The sequence below is a fragment of the Dendropsophus ebraccatus genome, chromosome 1 (genome assembly GCF_027789765.1).
Source record: "Dendropsophus ebraccatus isolate aDenEbr1 chromosome 1, aDenEbr1.pat, whole genome shotgun sequence".
Classification (NCBI taxonomy): Eukaryota; Metazoa; Chordata; class Amphibia; order Anura; family Hylidae; genus Dendropsophus; species Dendropsophus ebraccatus.
This window is the reverse complement of record NC_091454.1, coordinates 138,323,788-138,342,939: the sequence shown is the minus strand read 5'-3', so window position 1 is coordinate 138,342,939 and position 19,152 is coordinate 138,323,788. Positions and strand designations below refer to the sequence as shown.

The following is a 19,152-nucleotide window of genomic DNA, read 5'->3' as shown; positions in this document are numbered from 1 at the left end:
ATGTGGGTTCTTTGTAGCTATTGATACCAGTTTCTGATACATGTGACTTTTTGATTACCCTTTTTCTATATTTTTGAGAAGCAGATTAACACCATTTGCACATTGTTTGTTTGTTTTTTAAATGTTACAGCATTTACCATTTGAGAGAAATAAAGATTTAATTTTATAGTTTCTGGTTGTTACGGACATGGTATTATCAAATTGTGTTTTGTTTGTTTTTTAATTATTTTTCCAGCTTTTTTTTTTTTAAGATGGGGGGGGGGGGGGTTGTGGTGGGGGTTATAATTTTTTTACTTTTTAACTAGGCCCATTAGGGGACTTCCCTATACTGTAGTGCAGTGCAGTGTATTAGTCAGCATTATGCATGGCAGGCCTGGGGCCTATAGAAAGAAGTCCATTGGCAGCCAATGGTCATGTTCCCAGGTTACGAAAAGAAGAAGAAAGGGTCCTCTCCAGCTCAATTACAATTGAATGCTTTATTAGACATACATATAACTCCGACGCGTTTCAGACCCCACTGGGTCCTTAGTCATGGTTTTCTGTGTAAAAAGACATATACAACAATAACCATCTCCATAAGATTAGTGACATAAATTAGTTTCACAATACAAAAAAATCATTAATTGTTAAATAACATGAAATTCAACATATAGACAAACGACTGTGTGTACATATAAATAGATAAAATCCCATCTCCATTATACCAGCACGCACAATAGTGGTGGTGTGTATGGTGATATATTGTAGCAGTTCCTGAATGCATACCTCAATATCTGATAGTATATCCCATACCCTGAACGTACATATCCAGTATCTATTATTTTGTCATATCTCCAAAAGTCTCATGATCAAATCATATCCATATATAGAAGACATAAAACAGAAATAGATGAATATATATATATCAAACAGAAAGTACCTGAAATATATTCAGCTGTATGCACAGCGTCCATGTGAAGGACAAATGAGGTTAATTTACTGTGAAAAAACGATATATGTGTAGTTGTAATACTGGTTATAGAACTCTATGTACCATATATCCATATATCCATATACAAGAGTCCAGACACATGCCCACCCAATTCGGTATATATCTAAATAAATAAATAAATAAATATATATGCCTTGTACATACCTATGTTAGCATCTCTAAAGGAATGGATGAATGGCGCCAGGCATGGCCGAAGGCGTCCGAGTACATACAGCAAGACGCCGCTTTATATCTATATTGTCAGCTGAACTTCCGCCGGAAGTCCTGTGACGTATATGCGCTTCACCCTGGAACGCATACCTCGGTGCGCTCTAATTGAACAACCCTTATGCAGGACACGTGATCGGCATGCGCTCCACAGTGGAACGCATGTCGGTAAACGTCTCCTCGATAGCTGGATCCATGGGACAAACATACCATAGAAAAAATAGACATGTATATGCTACATACTATTTATACATAAGTATACTTATTCACAATTAGTATAGTGGTCCATGAGTAAAAAGAATAAATGAATAGAATTATACAGAATAGTTTATAGGTACCAGATATTAGGTTAATACAAATACATTAAATCATTTTTAATGTTTAACCCTTTAGGTGCCCTGGTTCCCAACTTAAGGATCCACTCCGCTTCTTTCAATAATAGCCTTTTCCTCCAATTACCTGCTCTGGTGGGTCTTACTACCTTGTCTATGGCATAACATTTAAATGTGTCTAACTTGGACAAAATGTCTCGAGGCACCAGAGAGCTGTACACTGTTCTTTTTAATGCCATATACATGTTCGGCTATCCTGACCTTTAATTTTCGAATTGAACAACCCACGTACAAAAGGTTGCAACTCGTGCAACCTATGATGTATATCACGTGGTCTGACTCACATGTGAGGTTGTGTCTGATATCTATCATATACCTTGCTTCCATCACTTGATTTAAAATTCATATAAATTCCTGTGAATTTACACATACCACACCGGGGGGTATTGCAAGGGCGAAAACCACCCACTCTAAGTGATCTCGTTTCCATTTTGGGGCTTCTATATAGACTTGGAGATAACATCATGCCCAAAGACGGACTTCTTCTCGAAATAAAGTGGCAGCCCTCATCCAAAATGGATGCCAAATCTGCGTCTTTTCTTAAAATCCCCAAATTTTCTTTAATTATATTTTTGATGGTTACGTATTCCTTATTAAATGGGGTACAAAAATAAACCCCCTTATTATACCTGTTATCCTTATTTCTCTTTTTCTTGTTATTGTTGTCTAAAAGTTCTTTTCTGTTCACCTTACTCGCTATCCTATGGGCTCTCGCCAAAATGGCTGGGGAATATCCCCTAGCTCTTAATCTATCCTCTGTCTCTTTTAATTTTGAAATAGAGAAACAGAGTCTGTCCTTTTTGGATCTTAAGTTAGAGGGAAATTCTGTGGAGAGGCGGGTGTTAACATCCCTATTTAGAAAACCCTCAGCCGGAAATACAGTATTACATGCGCAAAGTGAACATCCCAAGCATACGATCAAGGCTATTCCGGTCGGGGAGTTCATTAGAACGATTAGAGCATGCTCAGACCCAAATATGGCACAAACACAATTAAAAGAGACAGAGGATAAATTAAGAGTTAGGGGATATTCCCCAGCCATTTTGGCGAGAGCCCATAGGATAGCTAGTAAGGTGAACAGAAAAGAACTTTTAGACAACAATAACAAGAAAAAGAGAAATAAGGATAACAGGTATAATAAGGGGGTTTATTTTTGTACCCCATTAATTAAGGAATACGTAACTATCAAAAATATAATTAAAGAAAATTTGGGGATTTTAAGAAAAGACGCAGATTTGGCATCCATTTTGGATGAGGGCTGCCACTTTATTTCCAGAAGAAGTCCGTCTTTGGGCATGATTGTCACGGCCGCGGCGGCGTCCCGCGTTCCGGGCCGCCGCCGCGACCGCTTCCTGCCCCATGCAGCAGCCGGTGTCCATAGTCGGGGACCCGGCGCTGCTATCACCTCGGCCCCGGAGGGCGCCTCACCTCTCCACGCTCCTGTCTCCCGCTGTGCCGGCCGGCGCGCGCGTCCCCGCCTCCTAGGGCGCGCGCGCGCCGGCTGTCTCAGATTTAAAGGGGCAGTGCGCTCCTAATTGGTAGTTGCACCTAATCACTCCCCTATAAATCCCAGCATGCCCTGTCCCCTGTGTTGGAGCCTCTACATGCTTCCCATAGCGTTTGGCCCAGCTCCCTGTTGTTCCTGTGTCCTGTCCGTTACCTGGTCCCAAGTCCCTGTTCCTGAGTCCTGTCCGTTACCTGGTCCCAAGTCCCTGTTCCTGAGTCCTGTCCGTTACCTGGTCCCAAGTCCCTGTTCCTGGTTCCTGTTTCCCTGTCACTCCACCTGTTCCCGTGTCCAGCCTGTCACGTGCGCTCTCACCTGCAGACCATTGCCTGTGCCATCTCCTGCCACGCCTCGCCTGCCGACACCAGCAACCAAGCCAGGGGTAGCGACCTGGGGGTCGCCTGCCGCAGCAAGTCCATCCCGCCTTGCGGCGGGCTCTGGTGAAAACCAGCGGCCCCTTAGACTCCGCTCCCTGGTGAGGTTTGTGCCATCGCTGGTGCCGGTCCAGTGGATCCACTACTCCAGGCGTTACAATGATGTTATCTCCAAGTCTATATAGAAGCCCCAAAATGGAAACGAGATCACTTAGAGTGGGTGGTTTTCGCCCTTGCAATACCCCCCGGTGTGGTATGTGTAAATTCACAGGAATTTATATGAATTTTAAATCAAGTGATGGAAGCAAGGTATATGATAGATATCAGACACAACCTCACATGTGAGTCAGACCACGTGATATACATCATAGGTTGCACGAGTTGCAACCTTTTGTACGTGGGTTGTTCAATTCGAAAATTAAAGGTCAGGATAGCCGAACATGTATATGGCATTAAAAAGAACAGTGTACAGCTCTCTGGTGCCTCGAGACATTTTGTCCAAGTTAGACACATTTAAATGTTATGCCATAGACAAGGTAGTAAGACCCACCAGAGCAGGTAATTGGAGGAAAAGGCTATTATTGAAAGAAGCGGAGTGGATCCTTAAGTTGGGAACCAGGGCACCTAAAGGGTTAAACATTAAAAATGATTTAATGTATTTGTATTAACCTAATATCTGGTACCTATAAACTATTCTGTATAATTCTATTCATTTATTCTTTTTACTCATGGACCACTATACTAATTGTGAATAAGTATACTTATGTATAAATAGTATGTAGCATATACATGTCTATTTTTTCTATGGTATGTTTGTCCCATGGATCCAGCTATCGAGGAGACGTTTACCGACATGCGTTCCACTGTGGAGCGCATGCCGATCACGTGTCCTGCATAAGGGTTGTTCAATTAGAGCGCACCGAGGTATGCGTTCCAGGGTGAAGCGCATATACGTCACAGGACTTCCGGCGGAAGTTCAGCTGACAATATAGATATAAAGCGGCGTCTTGCTGTATGTACTCGGACGCCATCGGCCATGCCCGGCGCCATTCATCCATTCCTTTAGAGATGCTAACATAGGTATGTACAAGGCATATATATTTATTTATTTATTTAGATATATACCGAGTTGAGTGGGCATGTGTCTGGACTCTTGTATATGGATATATGGTACATAGAGTTCTATAACCAGTATTACAACTACACATATATCGTTTTTTCACAGTAAATTAACCTCATTTGTCCTCCACATAAATATATTTCAGGTACTTTCTGTTTGATATATATATATTCATCTATTTCTGTTTTGTGTCTTCTATATATGGATATGATTTGATCATGAAACTTTGTGAGATATGACATAATAATAGATACTGGATATGTACGTTCAGGGTATGGGATATACTATCAGATATTGAGGTATGCATTCAGGTACTGCTATAATATATCACCATACACACCACCACTATTGTGCGTGCTGGTATAATGGAGATGGGATTTTATCTATTTATATGTACACACAGTCGTTTGTCTATATGTTGAATTTCATGTTATTTAACAATTAATGAATTTTTTGTATTGTGAAACTAATTTACGTCACTAATCTTATGGAGATGGTTATTGTTGTATATGTCTTTTTACACAGAAAACCATGACTAAGGACCCAGTGGGGTCTGAAACGCGTCGGTGTTATATGTATGTCTAATAAAGCATTCAATTATAATTGAGCTGGAGAGGACCCTTTCTTCTTCTTTTCGTATGCTATACCCCGGAGTCCAGGGGAAGTCTCTCCGCGCTCAAACTTTTTGGCAATCAAGCCAGGAGACATGATTGACTATTCACCAGAGTGCTGACCACATACTGTATATGCTTTTCTTTATGTTCCCAGGTTGCCAATGGTGTTAATGAGACCTCCAGATCTGTTACATGCCGAGGTCATAATTTGACATATAACAGGTTAAAGTACCAGGATAAGAGGTTTCCCTGGTCCTGGCAATTACATTGCAAAACAGTCCTAACAAGTTCAATGAAACCAAAAAAATTCACATGTTTATGGTGTGGCCCGTGGCTTTGGACCCGCAATTGAAGACTGCACTACAAACCTATATATGTCAATCACCCGTTAATATGTCCGTATGTGTTATGGGGCCATGATCCATGGCGCAAAAATAAAACAAGTAAGGACCTGCTTTTGGGCCACAGATCGCCATCTGTCCATTGTGGAAACTATTGAAGCACGTTCATGGTGTGGTCCACAGTTGGGAGTACGGGGATGCAGAGTATACATGTTAAGATTTTTTTTTTTGCCTCCACTGTACTTTGGGAGCCAGCTGCCATGCTGACAGCAGAGGAGATCTGGCACAGGAGACTTTTAATAAGGTGAAATGCCCTTAGTGACCTTCATAATAACACAAATGGGTGTTAAAAAATATTGCTGCTTTCTTCTAGTGTGGTCAGGTCACAGTATGGTGGTATTGGTCAGGTCTGGTGTGGCAGTGTTATCCAGTCACAGTATGCTGGTATTGGTCAGGTCTGACATGGTGATGGTATCCAGTCACAGTATGCTGGTATTGGTCAGGTCTGGTGTGGCGGTGTTATCCAGTCACAGTATGGTGGTATTGGTCAGGTCTGGTGAGGCGGTGTTATCCAGTCACAGTGTGGCGGTATTGGTCAGGTCTGGTGTGGCGGTGTTACCCAGTCACAGTGTGGAGGTATTGGTCAGGTGTGGCGGTGTTACCCAGTCACAGTATGCTGGTATTGGTCAGGTCTGGTATGGCTGTGTTATCCAGTCACAGTATGGCGGTATTGATCAGGTCTGGTATGGCAGTGTTATCCAGTCACAGTATGGCGGTATTGGTCCGGTCTGGTATGGCGGTGTTATCCAGTTACATTATGGAGGTGTTGTTCAGGTCTGGTGTGGCGGTGTTAAATGTGACGCCTTGATGCTATTACCTTCCAATCTACAAATCCTGTGGTGAAAATTCCCTCAGACAATAAGCAGACTGAATCAATGATAAGAGCAATGTGGAGATTTGTTTGTTTTAAGCAGTTAAAAACCATAAACTTGATTCAGACAATGTTTCTACATGTAGAGAAATGCATGTGGCTTAGCCACTCTCCTCCACTCTCCCCAAGATGTGGCGTCTTCAGGTTTAGTGCCTGGGGCAGCAGCAGCTGGTAATACGGCCCTGAGTGTGGTAGTGCAGTTTGGCTCCTTTCACAGCAACTATTGGCTCTATCATGAACACAATTTTTTTTCATCTTTATCTATGAATATAAACACAAATAAGGCATGGCAATGAATACACATACTCTGATAGTGACTTCAGGAAGCTCAGTGTCAGCAGAAAGCCTCTCTCTGGTTGCAAGGTCAGGATACTGAATACGTAGAAACTCTGTTACCATAAAAAAGAAAAAGGTAGAGAGAATCTATTAGTGTCCTCAGTCTTTCAAGTGTACTTTAAATTGAAAGCAAAATATAAGGACGGTATAATGCAGTTTACAGTATATAGAGATGGCACTCATATGAGAAAACAGAAGCCAAATAGCTGATGTATACAGCATCTTTGTATAAATCTATATGCCTGGCTTTTCACATCAGGTATAACAAGGTATTTGAATTATCAGAAAGGTGAGTTTGCTCCGGGAACACTAAATGCTAATTATATTTGTTTGAGGGTATGTGCACACTGAGTAATTTAGATGGAAAGTCTGTCACGTAATCCTTCGCTCGCGCCCGCTCGCGTTCAAGATCATTCTTTGGATGGAGGAAGGAATCCGCCCATGCAAAGAATGGAGTCTATGACACTGGTGGAGACACGCGCTCCTGCTGCAGTGTACGAGCTGGGAATTCCGCGGCGGTGGTTCCGTCTGAATTCCTCAGTGTGAACATACCCTTATGGAGCAGAAAAATGATTATCTGAAAAAATATTTTAATATTTAAAATGAAATTAAGAGAAGGTCAGAAGACTCAAACCTGCTGTTATGCTCCCCAAGGACAGGAGACACTGAAGAAGGTCATATTCTTACCTTACTCCTTAGTGCCATTTTCCCTTGCAGTCTTTTGCTTTATTAATATGTTAAGTAGGTATTTCTGTGCACAGGGGAATTACTACGGCCCCCAATGCACCTATCATTTGTGTGTTTACAGCAGGGAGAGGAAGGGGATGCCAGATGTCTGTAGCGCTGCAGCTAGGTCAGTATTTCTTGTTTTTTTAATACAGGGATGCCTACATAGTGGTGAGGTATGCAGCCTAAGAGGGTTGCCTATATGGGGGGAAGGGGGTTAACTTACAAAGTATTGTCTACATCATAGGCCTCCAAACTGCGGCCCTCCAGCTGTTGCAAAACTACAACTCCCATCATGCCCGGACAGGTAAAGCTTACGACTTGACTGTCCAGGCATGATGGGAAATGTAGTATTGCAACAGCTGGAAGGCCGCAGTTTGGAGACCCATGGATGGAGTAGTGTCAGCTATGTTTTTGTATCCGTCAAAAAAAACGGATCCTTTTTGATCCGTTTTTTTTTTTTACAATGGAAGTTAATGGAAAAACGGATGAAAACGGATGCACACAAATGCATCAGTTTTTTTCATCTGTTTTTAGAAAAAAACGGATTGCAAAAACGCTGTGTGAACCTAGCCTAACTGTCTTAGCATTTGCAGTGTGCTGTTGCACTTTTCTGTTTTGTGTCTGTAGGCGTGACATGTCAAAAGTCTTCTTTAATGACAGGCTTTAAGCTTTAACCCTTAGAGGACTGGGCCAATTAAAATTTTAGCGTTTTTGTTTTTTGCTCCTTGTGCTTAAAAGGCCATAGCAGTTGCATTTTTTCACCTAGAAGCCCATAGCAGCCCTTATTTTTGCACCACTAATTGTACTTTGCAATGACAGCCTGAATTTTTGCATAAAGTACACTGCGAAACCAGAAAAAAATTTAATGTGTGATGTAATTGAAAAAAAAAAAAACCCTGCATTTCTTTTATTTGGGGTTTTTTCGTTTTTACTCCGCTTGCCCTGGGGTAAAAGTGACTTGTTATATATGTCCCTCAAGTCGTTACAATTACGATATGTAACATGTATAACTTTTATATTATGTGATGGCTTGTAAAAAATTTAAACCATTGTTACCAAATTTATGTTCCTTAAAATCGCTCTATTCCCAGGCTTATAGCGCTTTTATCCTTTGGTCTATGGGGCTGTGTGAGGTGTCAGTTTTTGCGCCATGATGTGTTCTTTCTATCGCTACCTTGATTGCGCATATGCGACTTTTTGATCACTTTTTATTAAATTTTTTCTGGATTTGATGCGACCATAAATGCGCTATTTTGCACTTTGGAATTTTTTTGCATTTACGCTGTTTACCGTGCATGATCAGGAATGTGATAAATTAATAGTTCGGGCGATTACGCACGCAGCGATAGCAAACATGTTTATTTATTTATAACATGGGATAAGGGGGGTGATTCAAACTTTTATTAGCAACGATTAGAAGAATACAGTGGCACTCACCAGTATAAGTTGCAAAATAGAATTCTTTATTACATCACTGGTCACTGGGATGAGTGCAGACGGGCGACGATCGTTTCGCGTGCTCAGCTGATGCGCGCTTTGTCTCAGCCTTTGGTAGGTTGAGACAAAGCGTGCATCAGCTGAGCACGCGAAACGATCGTCGCCCGTCTGCACCCATCCCAGTGACCAGTGATGTAATAAAGAATTCTATTTTGCAACTTATACTGGTGAGTGCCACTGTATTCTTCTAATTGTTGTGAATACCAAGAGACTGTTACCAGTTGAGCACCACCAAGTTGCTATAACACGAGCCAACTCCACCTTTCCAGAGTTTACCTGCAACCGGTGTTGATTGCCATAGCTAGTAGTGCTGAGGCCATCTCGAAATGTATCAAACTTTTATTAGGGGAGGTTTTTTTTTTTATTTACAACACTTTTTTTTTTTATACTTATACTAGAAGCCCCCTGGGGGGGACTTCTAGTATAAGCACACTGATCTCTCATTAAAATCTATGCTGTATAGTTATACAGCATAGATCTATGAGATAGGCACTCAACTGCTTCCGGCTGCTGTAGCCAGAAGCAATTAAGTGCCGAGCCGGGATCAGCACCGTTATGGCGCTGACCCCGGCGGGTAAAGGATGTGTGGATCGCTCCTCCGGGACAACGTCCTGGGGGGGGGGGGGCAATCCACCCCACTAGACATCAGGGATGGCTGCATACAAGTACCCAGATGCAGCTGTCAACTTTGACATCTGCATTTGATTACTTAATTAGCGGGCACGGTGATCGGACCATTATTGCTAATAGCCGTGGTCCCGGGCTACATGCGGCGGTTCAGAACGCGCCCCCCCAGGGTCATCTAGGGGTTAAGGCTATGTTCACACTATGTAAAAACAACAGCTGTTTCAGAAATAATGGACATTGTTTGCACAACAATTATTTTTCCATAGTCTGAAAATAGTCCAACTGTGCCCTGAGCCCTGTACTCTGGATAGAAAAAAAATTCTCTGGAATACCCCTTTAAAAGGATTGTCTATCATGACGCTCAGAGGCTATGTTCACACAACACGCTTTTTCAGACGTATTTTTGGACGGTTATCATTTTGAGGCTAGAATACATACATATTTTTGACTCTAAATGATGGCCGTACAAAAATACATCCAAAAAAGCACATTGTGTGAACAAAGCCTAAAACTGAAATCACAGGGAAAACCTTATAAACAACATTAAGGATCACAATATGTAAAACACATGAAGGTAGTTATATGCATATTTGCATACTATTGTCTTTTAAAAATGTTCTGTCACAAAACCTTAAAGTGTCACTGTCGTGATTTTATTTTTTTTTTTTTGCAGAAATCAATAGTCCAGGCCATTTTAAGAAACTTTGTAATTGGGTTTATTAGCCGAGAAATGCATTTTTACCATGAAAAAGCAGTTTGAAGCTCTCTCCCCTGTCTTTATTGTTCTCCTATGGAGACCAAAACAGGACAACAAAGAGTTAATCTACAAATACCTCACCCTTTACCTCCTCTGACAGTCACCACTGACCTCTCTGAGCTCTGATTACAGCTGTCACCCAGCTCCATGCCTGTAATCCTCTGTTATCTGCTTTCTGCTGCCGGCTAACTCCCTCTTTCCCCTCCCCTCTCCCTAGAACAGACAGGGTACGTCTGATGCAACAAGTCACAATTTCCTGATTTTTTTGCAGTAGATGGAAAAGAGGAGGGAGGGGGGGGGGGGACCTGGGAAAAGGCTTTTTAAATGCAGATAATGGCATATTTGGCTAATAAACCCAATTACAAAGTTTCTTAAAATCGCCTGGACTATTGATTTCTGCAAAAGAAAAACTAAAAAAAGTGACTCTTTAAAAGACAGTGACTCTTTAAACAAGGAATACTTTGCTTTATATGTTTATATGACAATATGTGTCCAGTAGATTCCCACCTTTTTCCAGAGTCTCTATTTGTACCATAGAGAAAATGGTTCTGTTTCGCTGATTTTGGCTTTGTGGTGATGCAGTAGCTGCAGTCTCAGTGTTAATACTACACACATCCTCATATGGAATTTTCACATTGGTTACATCCACCAAACCTATTGGACAGCCTCAAATCACAAGGATATATTAATGCTTATTTAACTGTTAGAACGTGTCAAACTAAAAAACATTTTATTAAAAATTTTTAAAAAATATTGAGTTAAACAACAACATGGTGTTACTCAGCTTGCCTGGTTCCAGCGTTGGGTCTCTCCTGTTTTGATGTCTTCTGTCTTCTGTAATGGCCAAATTGATCCAGGCTCTTCTGGTCTCTGGGTGCATGGTTATGTTGGATTGCCAAGGCTACTGGTGCCCAAAGATGACATTGGACTTGGTGGCTTATTTAATGTAGAGGTTATCTTAGATTATTTGTTTGCTAATTGTGGTTTATTCCCTTCCTATCTCTTGTTCCCTGTCTCTTGCAGGCAGCCTTAACCTCAGATGTAGCACACTCGGTGCACTCTAGAGGGCCCTGGTGTCTGGCCCTTGAACTGTATTCGCTTTTGACATGCGGTTTTCCTACTATACATACAGAAAATGCAAAAAATGCCTGCAAAAAATGGTTCATGGTTATTCTTTAGCGGCAATCGGCAACCTCCCCCATCTGCTTGCCAATTATAGTCAGATTTATCCCTACCACTGTGCATAGGGAGAAATATGTAAATAATTGGTGGGTGGGCAGGACCAGTGATAATTAATAAATAACTGTGACTCTGGATTCATCAGATGCTCATTCAAAGGATGTTTCTCATCTGCAGCATGCAAATTTCTACATAAAGAAGCTACCTGGTGGGTCTGTCTCCAGCTTCTCTTGTTTATTTCTTGCACAATCTTCTAATAATGTTAATAATATTTATCTTCTAAGCTAATATATGACCAGATCAAAGACTTACTGGCAAAGATGGGCTGGAGACCACAATGTCAGGTACAAGGCTTGTAAAAATGATGGCCATCTTACATAATGACAGCCATCATTGCACAAATGACGTCCGTTATCTTTGAAATAATGGCCATTATTTGCACAACGATGGTCTCTGTTATGAAAGACGGCCATCATTTTTACCTAGTGTGAACCTAGCCTATGTTTTTACTAAGACTAAGGCAAAGCAGCCTTAGTTTCAGTTTTGGAAACTAAGCAAAATACATTTGGAAAACATGTTTTTTTTACCATAATAAGTACAAAACAAAACAAATGATGCATTCAAAAGGCGTGCATAGCCTTTAATAATTACTAATCCAGGATTTTGTGGTATATGTCACATACTATGAGCTGGCTTATTGAGTTATAAAATGAACACATAGGCCTACCTGCACTGGATAGCACCAAAGGAGAAATGTTCAACGTTGATGGTAAATTCCTTAAAACTCTATTTATCGATGACACCTTCAAACAGACCAATAAAATCAACATAAATAGATGAATGCGTAGTTTAAAGGGCTATTCCACACAAACACAACTTTTGATATCATGCTGCCCATGGTGAAACTAACAATTCCTTTCATATCAGCTGCTGATTTCTGTTGAAAACACAAAAATCTGTGTGTGAGCTTTTCTCTCTGTCTCCCCCTCCTGCCCCCTCCCTTCTGAGATGGTTAATGTAAACAAGTCCCTGGCATGCTGTATCTGCAACAAGTATGGAAGGAATTGTTAGTCTCACCATGGGCAGCAACATATAAAAAGCTATGTTTGAGTGGAATACTTCTTTAAGGATATAGGCAAAACAGTGTAACCAGGAATTACTACTTAGTCAAAGCTATTGATTTGCTATACTTATGTGCACAGCCTGTCTTGTACAGCCGCTGTTCACTGAATATTGGCTGCACGAAATAGCCCTGTCAGTTACTTTGTGCGGCCGCAGAGAACAACAGCAGTAGTGTATAAAGTGTGTATACTCCTACAGCCATTCCATACAATCTAATGTAATGCTACACTGTCAATAAACAGCAGCCTTTGTTGCAATCTGCAACAAAGGCCGTTGCTTATTGTAAAAATACGTAGCGTGAACATGGCCTAAACATATAAACTGGGAATATGGACTTGGTAAGAAATGTGACCAAGATCCCAATGACCGCTTTAGTGGACCTTAAAAAAATCATGTGTGCTGACTGGAGAAACTTCCAGAAGGGCAATCCTAACTATAGTAGTCCACCAGTCTAGGCTTGATGGCAGAGTGGACAAAGAGAAGTCTTCTTAGTAAAAGACACATGAAATCCTACCTGGAGTTTGCAAAAAAACACTTAAAGAACTTTCAGACCATGATAAACAAGATTCTCTGGTCTGATGAAACAAAGATTGAACGTTTTGGCCTAAATTCTAAGTGTCATGTCTGGATGAAATTAGCTGCTGCTTATTACCTGCCCAATACCATCTCCACAGTGAAGCATAATGGAGTTAGCATCATGCTATGGGACTTGTTAGGGTTGATGGAAAGCTGAATGGAACAAAGTACATTGTTTTTTTTTTTTGTTTGTTTGTTTTTTTAAACCTGGTCAAGAGTGCTCTGGTTCTCAGGCTAAACTGAACTAAACAAGACAATGACCTTGGGAACATAGCCAAGACAACATAAGAGTGGCTTAGGGACAGCACTGTAAATGTCCTTGAGTGGCCCAGAGCCTGACAGAGCTTCAGAAGATCTATAGAAAAGAATAACAGAATTCCAAATCCAGGTGTGCAAACTTTGTGGCATCGTATCCAAGAAGACTAGAGCCTGTAATCACTGCCAAAGGTGCTTTACCAAGTACTGAGTATTGTGTCTGAATACTTATTACAATAATTCGTTTTTCACTTTCAGTAAATTAGCAAAAATTTCTAACATTCTTTTTTTTACTTAGTCTTTATGAAGTATTAAGTGCAAATTATTCCAGAAACCTCAATATATATTCTGTTCTTTTTTTAAAAAAAAATATTTTAGCACAAAGGTCTGAAGACTTTCTTAATGCACTGATTATATTTTTAGACTATATATAACAAACATAATTGGCAGTTTAAATGGGTAATGGAGTTATACACTTGTAAATTACTTTTATGTAAAAATCTTGGCTTCAAGTACTTACTAACTGCTGTATGTCCTGCAGAAAGTGGTGTATTCTTTCCAGTCTGATATGCTGCTCTCTGCTGCCAACTCTGTTCGTGACAGGAACTGTCCAAAGCAGGAGAGGTTTGCAGTACCTGTCACAGAAAGAGGTGGCAGCAGAGAACACTGTGTCAGACTGGAAATAAAGCACTGTTTCCTGCAGGACATTCATCATCTGATCAATACTGGAAAACTTGATTATTGTTTTTTTGTTTTTGTTTTTTTATTTAAAAATTATTTTATTTTAATACAATAAAATACAAGGATAAAAGTACAACATATGTGAAGCACTGTACTGTATTTTTTTTTTTTACTCTGGAGTACCCCTTTAATTCTTTCTAGACAAAAATCATGATGATGAGATATGTCATTCTCTCATTTTCAGTAGCCTTCCTAAAATGTTTACAAAATGCGTTTCACACTTGTTGTTCCAATCAGACAATTCTGCTGACAGCTCAAGATATGCCAGATGACTTATGTACTAGATAAAGCTTGATGGCCTCTGTGCCCCTTTTAAACTACCAACTAAACCTTAAAAGGGCTAGGGGGTAAACCTCATACATACATTTTATAAAATACTTAAAGGGGTTGTCCAGTGCAAAATGCTTCTACGTAAATATGCCCAAGCTGTGTGATCAAAATAAAAAAGCCTGTACCTACCTTCCTCACAGCCTCCATTATCCTTGTGCCTAGTGTCTGCTTTGTTACGCTTTCTGATGCCAGGATTGGCATAAGACACTGTCACTTAGCCAATCCATGGCTGCAGTTTCCCACCTCAGCCATTGATTAGCTAAGTGGCAGTTTTTTCATGCTAATCCCTACACCAGAAAGTGAAGCACAGCAGACACCGGGTACAGGAATAATGGAGGCCTTTTTTATTTTCTGTATTATTGGGGAAAAATATTCTCTTCTATTATTAATGTGGTAATTTTACTATATAGAAGTATTTAACATAAATTCCAAGTTGGTATTTTTCAAAAAGTATTGGTTTACATAAATGGTGCAGCTATTATTGTTTTTTGTGCAGTTCAACTTGTTATCCAGGTTGAAATACAGATATGTAATGGTCCATACAATGTATTTTTCTGGATTATATATAAATGAATCAGAGTTCAGGTTGAGAAGTTCAGGTTAACGCATTAAAGTTGAATATGTATATAGTTGTGTATACTTACACTTGGAATTTTATCTTCAGGACAGATCTCGTCAGTTAGCAATCTCTCTCGTATCTCCCAAGCAAACATGGATGGATGCTCCCGCTTAAGTTCAGCAATCTTTTCTACCACTTTTGGGGTAGCTAGTCTTGGCTTGCTTCCTCCCATTGCTTTAGGCTCTACAAAACCAGTCTGGTAATAGCGTCCCAAAATTTTGCTGACACATCCATTGGATACCTGCAGTATGGTAAAATGCAGATTCTGACAACAGATATGATAATTACTGGTCACGAAGAAAGCACAAATAGCTGTAGTGAGGAACACAACAAATGGCAATAACATTCCATTATTCCCATATTCTAGATTACTTGACCATCATATGCACCATCCACCTTGCTCAGTCCACTAATTCATGTCCTGTATGTCTTCACATTTTATTTAGGCTCTGTTATAAAAAATAATACAACATGCAAAAATTAAGTATATTCTATACTTTGTGCACTACTTTCTGATATCCTTCTGACTTCAATAGAGCTCATTATTAGATTTGATTTAAACCTCAAAAGTATGTCCATACTTACTTACATTTTATTTTATGTGTAAACATAACCTTAGTACAATGTTCATACTCAAAATGTTAAATTGTGCTAGTTATCAGGTACAATTGTCTACAGATTAGAAACCTACTTTAATTATCACAGTTGAATACTAAAACAGAAGTTTTATTACGTGTTGAAAAGATCACACGTCCATATTTTTCTTTTATTTTAGGATTTGGGAACATAGGCCAACAGTAACTATGTGACCACGAATCACTACAATTTTCCTCCATTGGGGGATAAAGTTTTGACACATTTGCTTTTTTGTGACCTCAAGAAAACCTACATCACAACACCATGACAGGCAAAATGCACAACAATGCAGATTGGCACTGCAGTGTGTATTATGCCTGTCATCAGGCAATCGGATAGTGAAGTCCAGTAGGTGGAAAGTAAAATAAAGTGTAAAAGTAAAAAACACTAAAAATAAATAAAGTGAAACAAACACTTAATCCCCATAGCCTCCAATGCAAATAATACATTTAGGAAACAATTATACATATTTGGTATCTCCATGTTTGTAACAACACAGGCAATCACATGATTAAACCACAAGAAATTCAAAGTTAGGAATTTTGCTGTTTTTTCATGAAATGGGGCACTTTTTTTTTTTTTACAAGCAAATTATATGGAGACAGTAATATATGTCACAATATCAGAATCTCATGGATAAGCTAAAGCAATATGGAGCTATAATCACATAAAGTGAGACAGGTTAAAATTAAAAAAATGGGCCCTGATCCTTAAGACCATTTTGGCCGGTCCTGAAAGGTGAACCACTCCATTGTTTGGCTATATTCACACAACGTCAAAAATATTTTCATATTTAAAAACGTCTGTTTTTGCCGCGATTTAACTGCCTGCAGTGGCAATGCATTGAAGTCAATAAGAAGACGGACGTCCAATGCACACAGTGTATTGAATAACGGACGTTTTTGCCGTGGGCGTCAAAACAATGAACATGATCATTATTTTCGGACGTCTTTTGCAAACAACGGACGGTTTTTATTAGGAGTTCACACAGTTTTTCTTTTGTCACCGTTCTTTCTCCGTTTTTACTATTAAATTCAAAGGACTTTTCAATTAAGCCACACTACAAAGGCCAATTAGTAATCTCAAACTAAAATAAGGTGCAAACACCAGTCATTGCACAAAGGGAGGCCAGACAGCTAAATAAGGTCAGTAATTTTAGACTCAAAATAACGGACGTCATTTTAAACGGAGCTAAAAAGACGTTGTGTGAACATAGCCTTTCAGTGCTTGTGTTGAGTTCCTGACTATTTTTCTGTTTGTATACTTGTATCTTTCCTGTGTGCAGCATGGTTTGTTAGACCTTTAGACCCTGCTTTGTGTTACCAAATTAGACCTGATATTTATCTGAGTGCTACCATTCCAAATCTCTTTGACTAAATTTTATGCCCTGTTTTCTATACAGCAACTAAAATAGAAAAGCAATTACAATTGAATGGTTACATCTTCTGTACTGATGGGGGGTGCCAAGAACCCCAACCCAACACTGCTCTGGTAAATGTTCCTGTTTGTTAAAAAAAAATTACAATAAAATGTGCAGGATATATTTTCTGATATCCACCCTTTGGTTTCTTACCTGTGACCTGTACCGATGTTTAAAATAAAAAAAAAAAAAAAAATATGCAAATTTTGGATTGTCTCATTAATAAGAATGGCCAGCATAAATTCTGAATAAAACAACTCTTGTTTAATTTTTAACTCCCAAATTATTTAACAAAAGGTGAAGAGACACTTATAAACTTACCTGTAATATCCTAGAGATTTCACATGCTCTTACTCCACTTGTGGCTAGTTCTATGATCCTTTTCCTTTTACATGTGGGAAGAGGACGACCATTCACAAACACCCCACCTAGCTGGTTCACACTGCTCACACCTGGAAAATATAGAAAACAAAAAGATAAAAACTGGTTTTAGATTTTTAAATCACTGAACTGATAGCTATAAAAGTAATCACAAACTGCTTACATGGATACATAGCTCTGTAAGTAGTGAGACTATACATATCTTTGTTAAACATGTTGGGGATGGCAATCACCTATACAAAAAAAAAAAAGTGCCATAGTAATGTGGTCTGGGAACTGAAGTGTGGTGAAGTCCCCTGGCCACGCCTATATGACACTTCAGATCAGCAATGATAAATACATTTTAGGAGATTGCAACCTCAGACAACTACCATAAAGGTATGTATATATTCACTGCTTACATTGCTGTGTAGCCATATAGGCAGTATGGGACATCTTTTCTTCAGTTTCCCTGTTAGGACGGGGACTAGGAAGACAAATAGAAAGTGCAGTCCCTGATGGTGACACCCGCCCCAGCTGTCCCTGCCTGCGTGCCGCACTCTGCCTTAAAGGGAACCAATCACGCCGAAAATCGCCCTAATGATAAGGAAATGTGCTGGCACATCACCCAGCGCGCTTCCCAAACATCCCCCTGTACCCTTTGTGCCCCCCCTCTATTAGACTGTATTCTTACTTTTATGATGTCCTGCGCTGTATGTAAATGGCGGGCAAGTAGTCACAGTGGGCGTATCTAGTCGCAGTCCTGGGCGGTGGAATCGCTGTAATCACGCCCAGAGGGGCGTGATTGAAAGACCTGCGTTCCATCAACATCACCCAGGGCCTGCGTTCCACGTCGGGGGGTAAAAGATAGGGAAGGGGGGGAGATAGGTGATTGATGCATATTACAATCTCCCCCCCTCTTCCCTATCTTTTACCCCCTCAACCCCCCACCAGGAAGTGAAGTAAACTCATTCTTGCCTAATGACTGTTGACCCCAGGCTTTTCTAAAGTAGCCATTTTGTGACAATGACATTATCAAGAGGGAGGCGGGTCTAAGCCCTGTTAGGTCAGCCTCCCTTTGTCAGATGACTCAGGTTGCTTAGCTCTGATTGGCTGAGCAAGACAAGACAAAGTGCATCATGGGAAAGTCCAAACCAGGAAGGTGTGCTTATGCAGATGGTGTCATTGTCACAAAATGTCTGCGGCAGAACAGTCTGGGGTCAAAAGTCATTAGGTAAGAATGAGTTTACTTCACTTCCTGGTGGGGGGTTGAGGGGGGAAAAGATAGGGAAGGGGGGCAGATATGTGATTGAAGCATATTACAAAGTTAAATAACTTTGTAACGTGTTTCAATTACTGGAAAAAAAGCTTTTAGCTGGAGTACCCCTATAAATGGCAGCGGACAATTGGGCGACATTCCCTCTCCTGCTGTAAGGTGAAAACACACAAAAAGAGATGAGACAAATACACACAATAATGGGTAGTCAGCAGTCA

General features: G+C 40.2%; 1 protein-coding gene across 1 annotated transcript in view; it reads right to left on the bottom strand.

Annotated features, from left to right (window-relative positions):
• Window positions 1–19,152, bottom strand: part of PAX4 (paired box 4) — a 59,855-nt gene that overhangs the window by 17,807 nt on the left and 22,896 nt on the right. The window contains exons 2-5 of the mRNA XM_069957924.1: window positions 17,620–17,750; window positions 15,268–15,483; window positions 12,327–12,402; window positions 6,781–6,863 (exon numbers count right to left, since the gene is read on the bottom strand). Coding sequence (XP_069814025.1) covers window positions 6,781–6,863; window positions 12,327–12,402; window positions 15,268–15,483; window positions 17,620–17,750 — 506 coding nt within the window. The remainder of the gene's footprint in view (window positions 1–6,780; window positions 6,864–12,326; window positions 12,403–15,267; window positions 15,484–17,619; window positions 17,751–19,152) is intronic.